A 13,916-nucleotide genomic window follows, 5' to 3' on the forward strand; every position below is an offset into this window, starting at 1 on the left:
GGTGGACATTCCCCTCGGTCGTTCACATCGTGCCTCGTTTGTTTTAGAACAAGTGTTTCTCCTTCCGTCGAGTCGGTAAATCTATGACCCCGACACGTGTTCTCGGTCCGATTTATCCCCCGAAGCTCCCCGACTTAAAAGTTTTATAATTAATCGAAATAACGACCCCCTTTTTAGGACCCTCACAAAATTAATTTTACTGCTTTCATACAGTAATAAAATATAGAATATTAAAGTTCTAAGATTAAAAAACATTAACGATTTTTGTTATTGTTATCGAATTACCGATGTCTAATTAACGTAAAACGGTAATTCGATAGGTTTTAAAAAAATCCGATTCTGATACATTATAATTAGGGTAATCATTTTTAAATTTCTAAAAGAACATTGTGTAAATGTGTAATAGGTAAATGTATGTATATATAATCCTATATCAAGATTTTTCGAATCTTTCTCGAGTTAAGATTTTCAGAATTTAAGCGTAAATTGTTCTCTTAAACCTGATCCACGCTTCTCCATCACTATTATATAGAGATAAAAACTTGCTTCACTATTATTAAAATGCAATATCTTACCAGAAACTATCTGGAATAAATGGCTAATTATTACTGATCAAATCTGTCACTCAATACGATGGGATGTTCAAAATCAGCATCCTCCAGCAATTTTTTTTTATGACGTCCGGATGGCTGATCAAGGTGGCAGTTTATAGCTCTGAGCACCCAGGGAATAAATCCGGATGGATCTAATTTATATACTGGAAAATATTTCTATAAATTTTTCTGGAGTGTCTGTCCCCATTATTTCGGAGCCTGTTCCTCTACTCGATCGTTCCATTGTGGATCTTGCCAAACCCACGATGGACTTATAATTAAAAGGCCTTGGTGCTCACAGGGCGGAGTAAATAACGAAAACAAGTGTTTCTTATAGTTTAATTTCTTGGAATAAACTACGAAAAAATTATAATTAAAGTAACATTATTCTCTTGAGATGGATGCTCTTTTAAGGCAGACTCCAAAAATGCCTGGCTCAAAATACCGCGGAACTGAGGATAGTGCTCAAAAGCGGTAGGATACAGATTGTATTCCACTACGGAGTACGTTTGAAATCATGGTTAAGAATCCAGACTTAATTGAAAAAAGTAATCATAAATTTCGTATATTTAGTAGTCCTTTAGTAGTAGAAGCATTTCATCGTCAAATACATCATAGATGGATTAATATAAATGAATGATAATGCTGTTTAAATCTTTTTAAATGGTATTTTGAGAAATCCAAGTGAGGAGATATATTTTATTGATAACAATAATAAGAAGAGATTAGAAAAAAAATCATTAACAAAAAAATTAAATCTTTTATTTACCTTCTGACTAACGCCTTACACATTCAAGTCATGAGATCTACTAATATTAGAATTTTGATAATGACTGATAGACATTCTGACAATGTTTATTATTAATTCTAACAAATTTCTGATCAAGTAAAAATTCATATTCCTTTAATATAGTTTATCCTCTCACTCCAGTTTATAGTTTTGAAAAACTAGTGAAATAACATTACATTTTTGATTTTATTATTAGCAGACATATACATTTTATGAAATTTAAATGAAAACTTTAATAAATATATAATGCTACTGAATCTATTTTAAAATTTACATATTGTTTTCTTTATTAATAAGGAACAAACATGCTTATCTATGTTCTAATTTTCGTTGTAACTTACATACTGGTGTACTAAATGAGATCTAATATTTTATCTACAATTTTGTATGTATAAAATAGCAAAAAAAACAATTTATAATAATAGATTTCTAAGTAATATTGCAATTTTATAACACAATATGTAAACTATTCCCCCCCCCTTTTAAAATACATTAGTTTATCTATGCAACAATTTCTATACTACTTTTAAGTAATGAGCTTATCATTATATAATTTATTTTAAGTAAAAAATTTAAATTAAAGACAATAACTTTACATTTGAATTAAAATGTTAAAACTTAAAATTTTATTATCAAAATAGAAAATTCAAAATAACTATTATTCTCTCTTTTGTTGACTAATTATTGAAAATTCAAAATATGTCAGTGATATTAACAATAACCAATACATAGTTCATAACAACTGCATACAATAAATGTCACCGAATATTTTATTCAAATCATTTTTCAAGCAACTACAAGAGGTAAACTGGCAGTCCTTGAAAATACACGTAAACTTGATGTTTAACATAGAGAATAAAATAACTCAGAATAACAAAGTACTCATTCCACCCATTTCACTTTGCTCTTTTACAAATATTTCAAAGTACTGATAAATAATTGTTACAGCCAGTAAAATACCAGTACCACTTCCAATTGCACCTGTAAATAATTTAAAATTTTAATAAATGTATCGCCAATACACTATTACACAATTAAATACACATGCAACATATACTGTATACAAAACTACACCTTATCGATCATATGATTGATAAGATGTAATTTTGAGATAATCAAATCTGTAAGCTAAATTTTCTATAAAATTAAAAACAAAAATTTCACTGAATGAAAATTAATATAATTATTAATGACTTTAAAAATGTATGTAATCTCTAAATAAACTTTATTTTGAAGAAACCTCAATTTTTTTAAGTATTACCTTACAATTATTACTTTAAAAAATTGAGTTACTTAAGTGCATTAGTTTTTGATTTTCATTTAAATTTGATTTACTTTTTTTAAATTGTAAGGTTATTAAACAATATCAAAACAAAGTTCCACTATTACAAATTTAAAATCTCTCTCAACATATCATCAAATCATCTTAGTGCATTTCAAATGTAATAACATTATTGCAAAAGAAAATTTTATGCTGAAATTGAATTCATTTGTCTTGTTTATCTGCAAAAATTTTGTAAATAAATAATATAAATGAATGCAAAGATATCAACAGGGTCCATACAGGTAATTCCGTCTGTGATTCCCTGACCAATTATGACAATATTCCTTGATCTATTAAAGTCTCTGCATTTCTCTTACCACTATGTAATATTTGGCCAAGTCTATTTAAGCCCATTTTGTACACAATTACATAAACTTTTTATTAAAAACACTTTATTCACTTACAAAGAACAAAAAATTTTGCATAGAATTGATTACATAATTAGCTATGTCATTTCTACGTCGTATAAAAAAATTTCATGATTTTATTTAAATTAATTTGTAAATTTTTTAATTTTTTGGAAACATGTCACATTGTAAAATCAAATTTTCTTAAAATGAGGAGGGAGAAATAAATTATCACATGCTATTTTTGGTCTAACATGGACCCATTAGATCATAATCATTATGTTTCTTCCCATCCTTCCCCAAAACTTATAATGGGAGCAGTGGAGTAAATTAGCAGGAAAGCAAATTGTTGTTGATGATGTTTTTGAAAACATGACTAACTCAATGGCAATATTTTGGTATACTTTCAAAAGTCTGCAGGTCATATGAAGATGAAAATTTGCAGCTAGAGAGAAGAAATATTAACCAGATGTCGTTTAAATAAAAAAAAATTGGAAGGGTTGTATACAGGACAACTGAAAATTGTTTAAGGCATGAATCCGTCTTTCCATCTTATCTTTCCTCTAATAACACAAACGAATAGTCTTGATGGTTATCACGAGTCAATATCTATCAGTTCAGACAGTAGTGCACTCAAAGTACTCACGTCAAACTTTACGTGCTGGGTTTTCTTATGCACTCTATACAATCTGCATTGTTCAGTATTAGCCATTTTGGGGTTTTCTGATTCCTTTTAAAGTTTTCTTTCCAACGATATATGTTTCTTACATTTCTGTTCATATTTCCTTTGCAATTTCTTCGACATTATGAAAATTTTCTTCAACTCAAACACTCATTGGCTTATAACTTTACAAATTCTATTTTATTCATTATTATTGCTAAATAATATCGTAGATCATTCATTCTGTATAAATCAACATCTACTTCAATGGCCTATCTCTTTGTGATCCAAACTTATACACTGCCCACATGCCTGAAGCATTGCCATTTTCAGTGTTCATATATAACTGCAAACCAACCTCAAAGCCACACACCCCACTACAATTTAAATACAAACATAAACTCTATTCAACAAATTTTAATCATTAGATTATCATTTATAATTCATGAGATATAAGCGCAACAAATCTTGCAATTATTTTGATCATTCCAGTTTTTATAAACCACCCTATACTGAACCAAATTTAAAGACGTATTCAGATCAAAAAGGAATGAAAGCAACAGAAGGATTCTGCAGTACTTGCAGATTCCTGACATTTGATATCATTCCCTGACTTTTCCTGCTGAAAATCTTATACCCTGATTTTTCAGGTTTGTATGAACCCTGTAGCAAGTAAATTTTAATTGATGTATTTTTTAATATCAAATTTAAAGTTTACTACATTTATCTTTATAGAAACACATATTCTATAAAATTTTCATAAAATTTAATTAAGAAAAAATACTTATTTCTTCAGAGATGATAATCATATCATTCATATGTCATTGTCAATATTAAGTATAATTGTATTAATAGATATACTTACATTAAAAATTTCAATACACACAAATGAATTAAAATTTAATTAGTTCATTTGGGTAATGAACTTTTTATTTTAAACCCAATTTATCTTGGCTGTCAATGTATCAATATTTGTTAATAAAACATTTTTATGTCATTTTATTATATATAAAGATAAATTTAAGATATTTGCTTGAAACACTGTTAAAATAAAATAAATCATTTTAATTGTGTATACATTATATATATATATATATATATCAAACAATCAAATAAGATATAACTTTTATAAATAAATGGTTTAAAAATAATTATTAAATATTAGTATACCTAAGAAGTCTGCAAGTACTGAGAGAGCTCCAATACAAAGACCTCCAAATGCAGCAGCAGTTGGAATGTATCTATTGAGTTCATGAATCATTGACTTTTCACGATGACCTCTCATTACCATTTGTTGTTCTTTCAATTGTTTTGCAACCTTTTAAAAAAAATTCATATTTTAAAAATTTAACATGTAATTTAATTGTAAAATAGTTCTTTAAATTTAATATTTATTATTACATCTTTTGCACTTGATCCTGAAACTTCTATCCAAGTCTTTGAGAAAAATGCACAAGATCCTAACATGAAAATAATATATAAAACTGCATGTATAGGATCTTCTAATATGTGAGCCAGATTTTCTGGTGGTGAAAGATAATAACAAAGACCACCTATAGGATATGCTCGAGCAGGACCTGCCCCACCAACATCCTAAAATCACAATCAATAATCAAATTAAAAAATAACTTTAAATATATTTCATATAAGCTTACTATTACTTACAGCCCAAACACCTAACAAATTAACAAAGAAATTTCCACTAAATTTGACAGCCAACATCTGAAATAAAAAAAGATTAAAAAATTACTTACATATTTTACATTTATTAATAAGACTTATTTTTAATTATGAAATATCTACCTGAGAAATTACATAAAGGTTAGAAACAAGTGCAGACTGTAGAATGATTGGAATGTTAGAAGTATAAAACAATTTAATGGGATAAGAACTGTATTGACCACGGTATCTTGCAGATTTGATTGGCAGGTCTACACGGAATCCCTATAAATATTTTGATATTAGATATTATAAGTTACATAAAGATAATTTTTACAATAACCGAATTACCTGGAAGTAAATCACAATGGCAAAAACCATAACTGTAGCTAATAAATTCATAATATTTGGTAAATTTTGACGGTACACTGCTTCCCTTAAGGCTCTAACTTTATCTTGTCTTGTAGCCAATAAATGAAACAAAGCAATGATAGCACCTTCAAATTCTGTTCCTATATTTCAAATATAATTTATAATTAAAATTGATTAATGATAAATATGTCCACTCATTAATCCTATAACTTATTTTATAAATATCTACATTATACATAGTTTATTTTTAAAAATAAATTAGTTGAATTTTTGTAAATAATATGCTGCATACTGAAATATAAATAAATAACATTAAAATTATGATGTAAACAAATGTAAAAGCAATAAATATCAAAGTATTGTATAAAAGAAAAAAAACATGGTTAAACAGAAAATTAACCATTTTTAAAAAATATTTTATAATGTGACCTTTATAAAATATGATAACATTCATTTAAATAAAGGTATGATGATAGATGCATGCTGTGATAAAACTGTCTTACTACAGGAATCTTTCTGTGACTATGATGTTAAAGATTTATGATTAATATAACAATGTCAATATTGTTCCAACTGAAGATGCCTGAGCTTCATAACTCAGGCAAAAAGCACATGGTATGTTGAATTTTTCTAAATAAATATTTCACTTTTTACTTCTGTATTTATTGACTCACCTCCGAAAGTCAGTAAAGAAAGAGAATAATTCATGAAGAGAAAATAAAATGTTTTTTTTTTTTTTGTTAGAAAGATTAAAAGTAAAAAATTTTTAAGTTACTTAATAACTTCCAAATTCTTGCTGAGTATCGAGAGAGAGCATAGATACATTAATTTTTACTTTTATTGGTCCATGTCTAGATGCAAGAAGGATAAAGCAATTAAGGTTTAGCCTGCTGCCGTGGGGACCAGAATCAAATCTGGGCAAGCAACCCCAGGAATTTTTTTATGAATGTTCTTTTCCAAATATGTCTCATCATCTAATCACATGATCATCCCAATGTGGACCTGGCTGAACCCATGATGAGTAAGGGGGGGAAGTCTTCTCAGTGCCCATAGAGTAGAAAGAGAAAAAGAGGAAAACAATTTATGTCTAGACTGACAAACTAAAATTAGAGATATTTTCATGTTGAAATCATTATATCCTGAAAATTACACGAGTGTTCTAAAGTAGTGTACATCTATTGAAAAATGCATACTTTTTGCTAAATTTAGTGTTAATGAATACAAGTAACAGTTATGAAATGCTGAATCAGCATTGTATCATCCTTATTGTCAAATATTATATCACCACTGATATAAATCACACACACAGTGTACTGTTCATTTTGATGTAATCTATTGCTATGTGCTATTTGAACTTGTATCGCATTGACAATAAACTGTATAGTATGTCCAAGATATATGAACTGACAAACAATTGAGGCATTTCTTTTTCCTAAGTTTTACACAAGGAAGAAATACAACTCAAATTAAACAGAGACTAAACTGTTCTTGTTTCACTGTTAGCTGCAATATTGCAAAGCTAATTGTAGATCTGGTAAATTCAAGATGTTCGGAAACACTGATAATATACAAGTGGCCTCATACACTTTTTCTAAGAAATGACAAAATTCTTCATTGTTTGAGCTCAAAAAATAATTTGCTACATTTCAGGAATTGTCTATGGAGTTAAAAGCATTAATTAAAGGAGTGGTCACAAGTCTTTTTGTTCATAAGAGGCTCTGTAAAGCAAGAATTTTGGCATAGACCAACAAGAAACTACTACTAACACAGATAATGAAAGAAAGATTAGCATGGACCAAGAACATTGTCACTGTTTTTGTCCAATTTGATGTCATTTACAGACAAGAGCCATTTATCATTATCCAATGACCAACCCATCAGTTTGCTGCAAAGTGAACAAAAAGCTATACGTTACAAGGTGCAAAAAGGTATGCTCTTTTGTTATTCAGGGAACATACTTTTGATGATTGCACTCCAAATCATGATTAGTTTGCAATCACTTACAAAGGAATTGGAAGGTTTTTACTTCATGAATGACAGTGACTATGAATCAGTATAATACTGTTATTAGACATCATGTCATCAACATATCCAGAAATGCCATTAGATTAGAGTCACACATTTTTCCAACAAGATTTGACATCTTGCCACACATCTAGACAGCTAAGTGTACACTTCTGGTTTAATACCATTCAATATCTTTGAAATATTGAGCAATTACCCAATATTTCACTCTTCAAGTTACTAAGGGTGTTCTCATAAGTGAAAACACAGATGCTGGATTGGGCCAGAATTTACCAGATCTCAATCTAATTGAAAATGTGTGTGGTGTCTCATGGTTCCTGAAGTTAAAAAGGCATAGCCTTCAACAGAACAGGATCTGAAAGAAGTGAATGTTTATGCATATCACTACAATATTAGTTGTGACATTATTTGCAACCTGACTGAAGCATGCCAGAAAGAATTCAAACTGTTATTAAAACCAATGAGTTTTAATAATGGTTTGTATTCTTTACAAAATATTAATAAATACATTCACATTATCGGCAATACCCGATTTTACGCCAAACTAGTTTGGCATAAGCGTGTCAGTCCAAACTAGTTTAAAATTATTATTCAAGTATATTAATGGTTAAATATATTAATAGTTAAAATAAAATTAAAAGGCAATCAATTAGATGAACAATATTTATTCATAGTCTACATAATTACAAAAAAACGGGTTTGATGTTACCCTAGACATCGAAGGTGGTGCTCGTCTCTGATTTCAGCAATCAGAAGACAGGGAACAGTGGGGACATGAGTTCTAACCTAACCTAACCTAACCTATTCTAATAAATTACCATAATTATTAACAACAAAATTATTAGAATAGGTCAGGTTAGGTTAGAACATGCGTCCCCACTGTTCCCTGTCTTCTGATCGCTGAAATCGGAGATGAGCCGCCATTTTCGATACCTAGGGTAAAATTAACCAAAAACGGTTAGTAATGTTCAAAATAACCACTCAGTCGGTTTGACGAAACACAAAATTTATATTTACAGTAAATGTACAAAATAATACAAATTAGAGTCACAATTAAATAAGCACAAACACTAATCCAACGACAACCGACTATTCCCGTACAAATTCGTCGAAAGAAACTCCTTACGACCTCCACAAACAGACTTGTAATTAACAGCACCTCTGAGTCATGAACAAGTTCGTACTAAAACACTGAAGTTACTTTCCCCAGATTTCTGTGGCGTCCAACGAGAGAGTTAGTTAGCACTTCGATAACGACGATCTTCTTTTTCCGATCCGATCCGATCTTCCCAACACGAACCCAGCCGATCCCTATACAAACTCTCGATACGAGCTTACGATACCAGCCCCCGTTCCCACCGAAACTACGGCTTAAATAGTCCCAACGTTCGAATCGTCCGCCAATCAAATTTGAAAGTTTCCACAACGGCCGACAACGGTCACTTCCCGCCGGCCAATCGCCTGTCTGTCGTCGATTTGAAACACAACGGATCTTCTAACGGCCGATCCCAACGGCTTTTCCGTTATGAAAGTTCGTTATAAATAAACCAGGGCGGAAATCGCATGCCTAGGCGATTCCAAACCCTACAACGGTATTGATTAGAAGTGACACAACATTTGTACAAAACTATAAAATAAAAATAAGCTAATCAGTACTTATCAATTTGTATTTTTTTACTAAGCCATGCACTTTTAAAAGTAATTAACTTTCAAAAATATTTTCAAAAATTCAAACGAAATAATAAAAATAATTTTTTAAATCAAACTAAAATTAAAAATAAACTTATTTGTGTTTTATGATGAACTTAAATTAACCATTAATATATTTAACCATTAATATACTTGAATAGTAATTCTAAACTAGTTTGGCCTGACATGCTTACGCCAAACTAGTCTGGCGTAAAATCGGGTTTTGCCGGTAACATATACATTAATATATTCATATCCTATTTACATAAATAATTAATCTAATTTTTTTTGTTTATTAACTTTTGCTTATATATCCTCAAAATCAGGTTTATAAATTTACAAGTACAGTAGAGCATCGATTATCCGACTCAATTAGGGACTGGGATTGGTCGGATAACTGAAAAAACGAATAACCGAAAAGTATGAAAAAATACATTATTAGTATATCCCATGTAATTAGTATATCACTATTAACCTACTTCGCGTTAAATTTTCATCGATGTTAAGCCTAACAAATTTTTTTTTTTAAATATCGTTAAATATTTTTTTTTTAATATTGTATCGTTACAAAATATTTCTTTATTTTGCACAAAATGAATACAAAAATAAAGAAAACTAGAAAATGAAGCCTGGTTTAAATACTGGTCTTCCTTTTATGGTCGAGCCGGTGTTGCCAGCTAAAACACGCAAAAATGTAACAAAAATAATATTAAAGTAGCCAAGACATAGCCAAATATTGTAGAGCCACATCGCTAGCGGACATTTGAATTTGCCGACTAGGAATGTGGTCAGTTAACCGATGTGACGGTTGATCGGGGGTCGGATAATCGATGCTCTACTGTATTGTAAGCATGTCATATAAGAATAAGTTGCAGTAATAGAACTTAGTAGCTTTATTAAGATGCAATTTGAAAAAATTGTAGATCTATAAATTCCCACTATTGTCTGTCTGTCTGTCTGTCCTTAACCTGAAGAACAGAGATAAATGATATTCAAAACCAAATATGGACAGCTTATGGGCAGGAAGCCCTGATTAACTATATATGAATTTCTAATGCAAACCAGAAGTCACATTATTTCAATTCAAAAATTTTTCCCTGAAAAGGAGTTAGATAGATGATCAGCATGACCCCATTTCTAATCGAAAAGTATGATGTACAGGGCCAAGATACTAAAGTATTAATTTGAGGCAGAGAGCATATATTTTAAATTAAATAAATCAAAAATATGATTAAAACTTACATTGTGACAATGTCACAATAAATAACTGCTTGTTTTTCTTCTATATTTATCACTACTTATTGCTAACACATTATTAATATTTTGCTAATTCATATAAACTGAGTATGAGTGAAATACTTTATAATAATATTCATGATTCAAATTTTAACTGTCATTCCAGTTTAATATTAACAAATACAAAAGATGTATTTTACTATTACTTCATCATATCTATTGTAATTTTTTTTCTTTGAATAAAGCTAATAAAAATAATAGTAATTCCAGAATAAAAATGAATAAGTAGCTATCCAACAGACAGGCAAACCATTTTATAAACTGCATAGATCTAACCATAATTAATCACATACTCTGAACCAATTACGGTGTGTAGCTAACAAAAACAAACATTTTTGAACTCCTTCTGAGTTCGTCATCAGGTTTTTTTTAATGATTCCTCGATGGTTCTTCATTTTGGAATAAAATTCAAACATAATGCTGAAAGTTTAAAGGATGGACATTTAAAGTTAATATATACAGATGATTCACTTGAAATTGAATGCTTATTATACAGAATACCTCCATATAAAATGAAAATATGAACAAGAGACATGAGTGAAATGATTATTTCATGATGAAGCAGTAGATTCAAGATATGTTATTCAAATGTGAATGTGAATCATGAGATAATGAACAAACTATTCAGTCCCAAGTGAATCACACAGTATATGATTTCTTTAAGGATTGCACAGATAACAGAATAATGATAATTGTTGCCAGTCATATTTCAGGTTCATCAGCAGATTCCAATAATAATGTTGTCATAAACATGTACAATACATTAATAAACTACTTTCATGAAGTTCTCTGATTCAGCTTGTCAACATGTTATTACGATGAAAATTGTTCATATCGAAAATCTTAGATAAAAGAAAATACATTTTATTTCAATTTCCTCATTTAAGAGTCTTAATTCAAAATAAATTTGTGGCAAATATGAAATTTATTTAATATAAAGATTATTACTCTTAAAAATTCAATTCTGTGTAGATGTGAGAAAAGTAGAGAACACTATTTGATGTGTTCTTAATCAATATATATATTATAAAAGTAAATGTACAATATGAATGCTGCTAAAACTCAAAAACGAGTCCCAGTACGATCAAGGGAGTTATATGGTGTGGAGCCCTCTATCCCCCATCCATGAAGAAGGTTCCCGTTTTTACCTGAAGGGCATGCTGTTGAAGATATAAGGGCTGGAAGTTTTGCCCTCTAGAAATTTCTAGAACAGTCCAGAACATTCCAGAATGCTCCAGGATGTTCTGGAACATCCGGGAACATCCCAGATCATTGTGGAACATTCCAGAACACTCTTGAATGTTCTGGACCTAGCACAGAGCCCAAACGGTTAGGAGTTGAAAGTTGAAATTTGGTACACAGGGTACGTCATGAAAACACTTAGAAGGGATTTTTCGAAATTCCCCCATGGGGGAGAGGGAGAGGATTATAGCTTATCCTGAAGAACTCTGCTTCTACTGTACTATTTTAGATGCGATTTTTTGCGTTTTTGACTGTGTAATAGGGTACGCTACGAGAATGCACACTAAGAAAGGATTTTTGGAAATTCCCCCGCAGAGAAGAGGGAAAGAATTAAGGCTTATCCTAAAGAACTCAGCTTCTATTGAAGGCTTATCCTAAAGAACTGTACTATTTTAGATGCAATGTTTTGTTTTTAACTGCATTTTAATAGAGTACCACATGGGATGAAAGAAGTTTATTCCTTAACAATGGAAGTGTTAAGAGAAAGCGGCGTGCAAGATTTACAGGTGCAGATGTGGTGTTTTGCGGAAAATTGATCATATTTTTAGACCCATCTAAAAATTCTCTAATTAGTCTGGAAACAGGGGGACCTAATTCTTGCATTCTGTGAAAATGAGTAAGATTGGCTATAATGTAATAATTTTAATCTTCGCTATCGTTACTTTTTTCCCCAAGCAACACCAGGCTTATCTGCTGGTAGTTTTATAAAGAAAACAAGCACTTTTGAAAAAGTTCAATTATATATTGAAATTTTTTTGGATCATTCAGTAAATATTTGAAATTCCTTATTTATAACAATCAAAATATATTCACACAAAATGTTATCATTTATTTTAAATAATATATTAATTACAAATTATCTTACCTCTTCCAGTATTCACAGTTGCAGGACTGAATGCTTTCCACACAATTGTCTCACAAATGTTAGTGGCAATGAAGAGAGAGATTCCTGAACCTAAACCATAACCTTTTTGCAAAAGTTCATCTAATAACAGTACAATTAAACCAGCAACGAAAAGCTAAAAATTAAATTTTGAAAGATTAAAACTTTCAGATTCAAATCATAATTCATCCATAAATTATAAAATTCTGTTTATCTGAATAAATATGTAGGTCATGAGTCAATTTTTTAAAAATAACTTAATAGTTTAATTCATTCCGTGACAGAACTCTTAACTCAAATTACTCTTATATCAAATCAATTTTCCCCATTGAAATGAATTGAAATGTTATTAATCTGTTCAGGACCCCCTCCCCAAAACACTGCAATTTTTTTGTTACATGTTTTTAAATAGGAAAAATGTACTTATAAATAACAAATTGTGTATAAAATCACAATAGAATGTACAGTACTGCAATAAACTGGTTTTGCAGATGCTGCATAAAGAAAACAAATGGAAAATTCGAGAAATGAGAGACAATGGCACCACACACAACATGGAAATGAACTAATGCCTAAGTCACTTGATCATGTGTTTTTCTGTAAGTTAGCCTGTCAGACATTGGAAAAGTAACAAAAATGATGAAATTACAGCAGTTTTCCATCTTCTTTTTCTTAATCTATGGTTCATTGTGGCATTTGCTGTGTCATCTAGTGGTGGGGTATCTGAAGCTGGCCCATAACCTGAATTTAGCTCTCAACTCAAAACAAAAAATTGACCGAGAGACGGCTTCTATCTCAAAAAACTTGTAAGTTAGGACACTCATAATTCAAGATACCACTGTATTTGCCATTTATGTAAGGTGCAGTATATGAGAGTGGTTAATTATAAAATTGCCTTAGTTTTTTTTTTCATAATTTACTAAAACTTCATTTAAAATTTGGACAAAATATCAATATATTTTTTGAAAACAAGGTTTCATTATTACATTTAAAAATTTTTCAGTTTAATATTTGCAATATTTTATTACAAATATT

General features: G+C 29.9%; 1 protein-coding gene across 1 annotated transcript in view; it reads right to left on the reverse strand.

Annotated features, from left to right (window-relative positions):
• Nucleotides 1-2,130: 2,130 nt before the first annotated feature.
• The window catches only part of Sec61alpha (SEC61 translocon subunit alpha), a 34,111-nt gene continuing 22,325 nt past the window's right edge, over nucleotides 2,131-13,916 (reverse strand). Inside the window, exons 6-12 of the mRNA XM_067280868.1 lie at nucleotides 12,864-13,017; nucleotides 5,726-5,886; nucleotides 5,519-5,659; nucleotides 5,381-5,437; nucleotides 5,117-5,308; nucleotides 4,886-5,033; nucleotides 2,131-2,364 (exon numbers count right to left, since the gene is read on the reverse strand). Coding sequence (XP_067136969.1) covers nucleotides 2,249-2,364; nucleotides 4,886-5,033; nucleotides 5,117-5,308; nucleotides 5,381-5,437; nucleotides 5,519-5,659; nucleotides 5,726-5,886; nucleotides 12,864-13,017 — 969 coding nt within the window. The 3' untranslated portion in view covers nucleotides 2,131-2,248. The remainder of the gene's footprint in view (nucleotides 2,365-4,885; nucleotides 5,034-5,116; nucleotides 5,309-5,380; nucleotides 5,438-5,518; nucleotides 5,660-5,725; nucleotides 5,887-12,863; nucleotides 13,018-13,916) is intronic.

Source organism: Centruroides vittatus, unplaced genomic scaffold, assembly GCF_030686945.1.
Source record: "Centruroides vittatus isolate TY-2023 unplaced genomic scaffold, ASM3068694v2 contig_9, whole genome shotgun sequence".
Classification (NCBI taxonomy): domain Eukaryota; kingdom Metazoa; phylum Arthropoda; class Arachnida; order Scorpiones; family Buthidae; genus Centruroides; species Centruroides vittatus.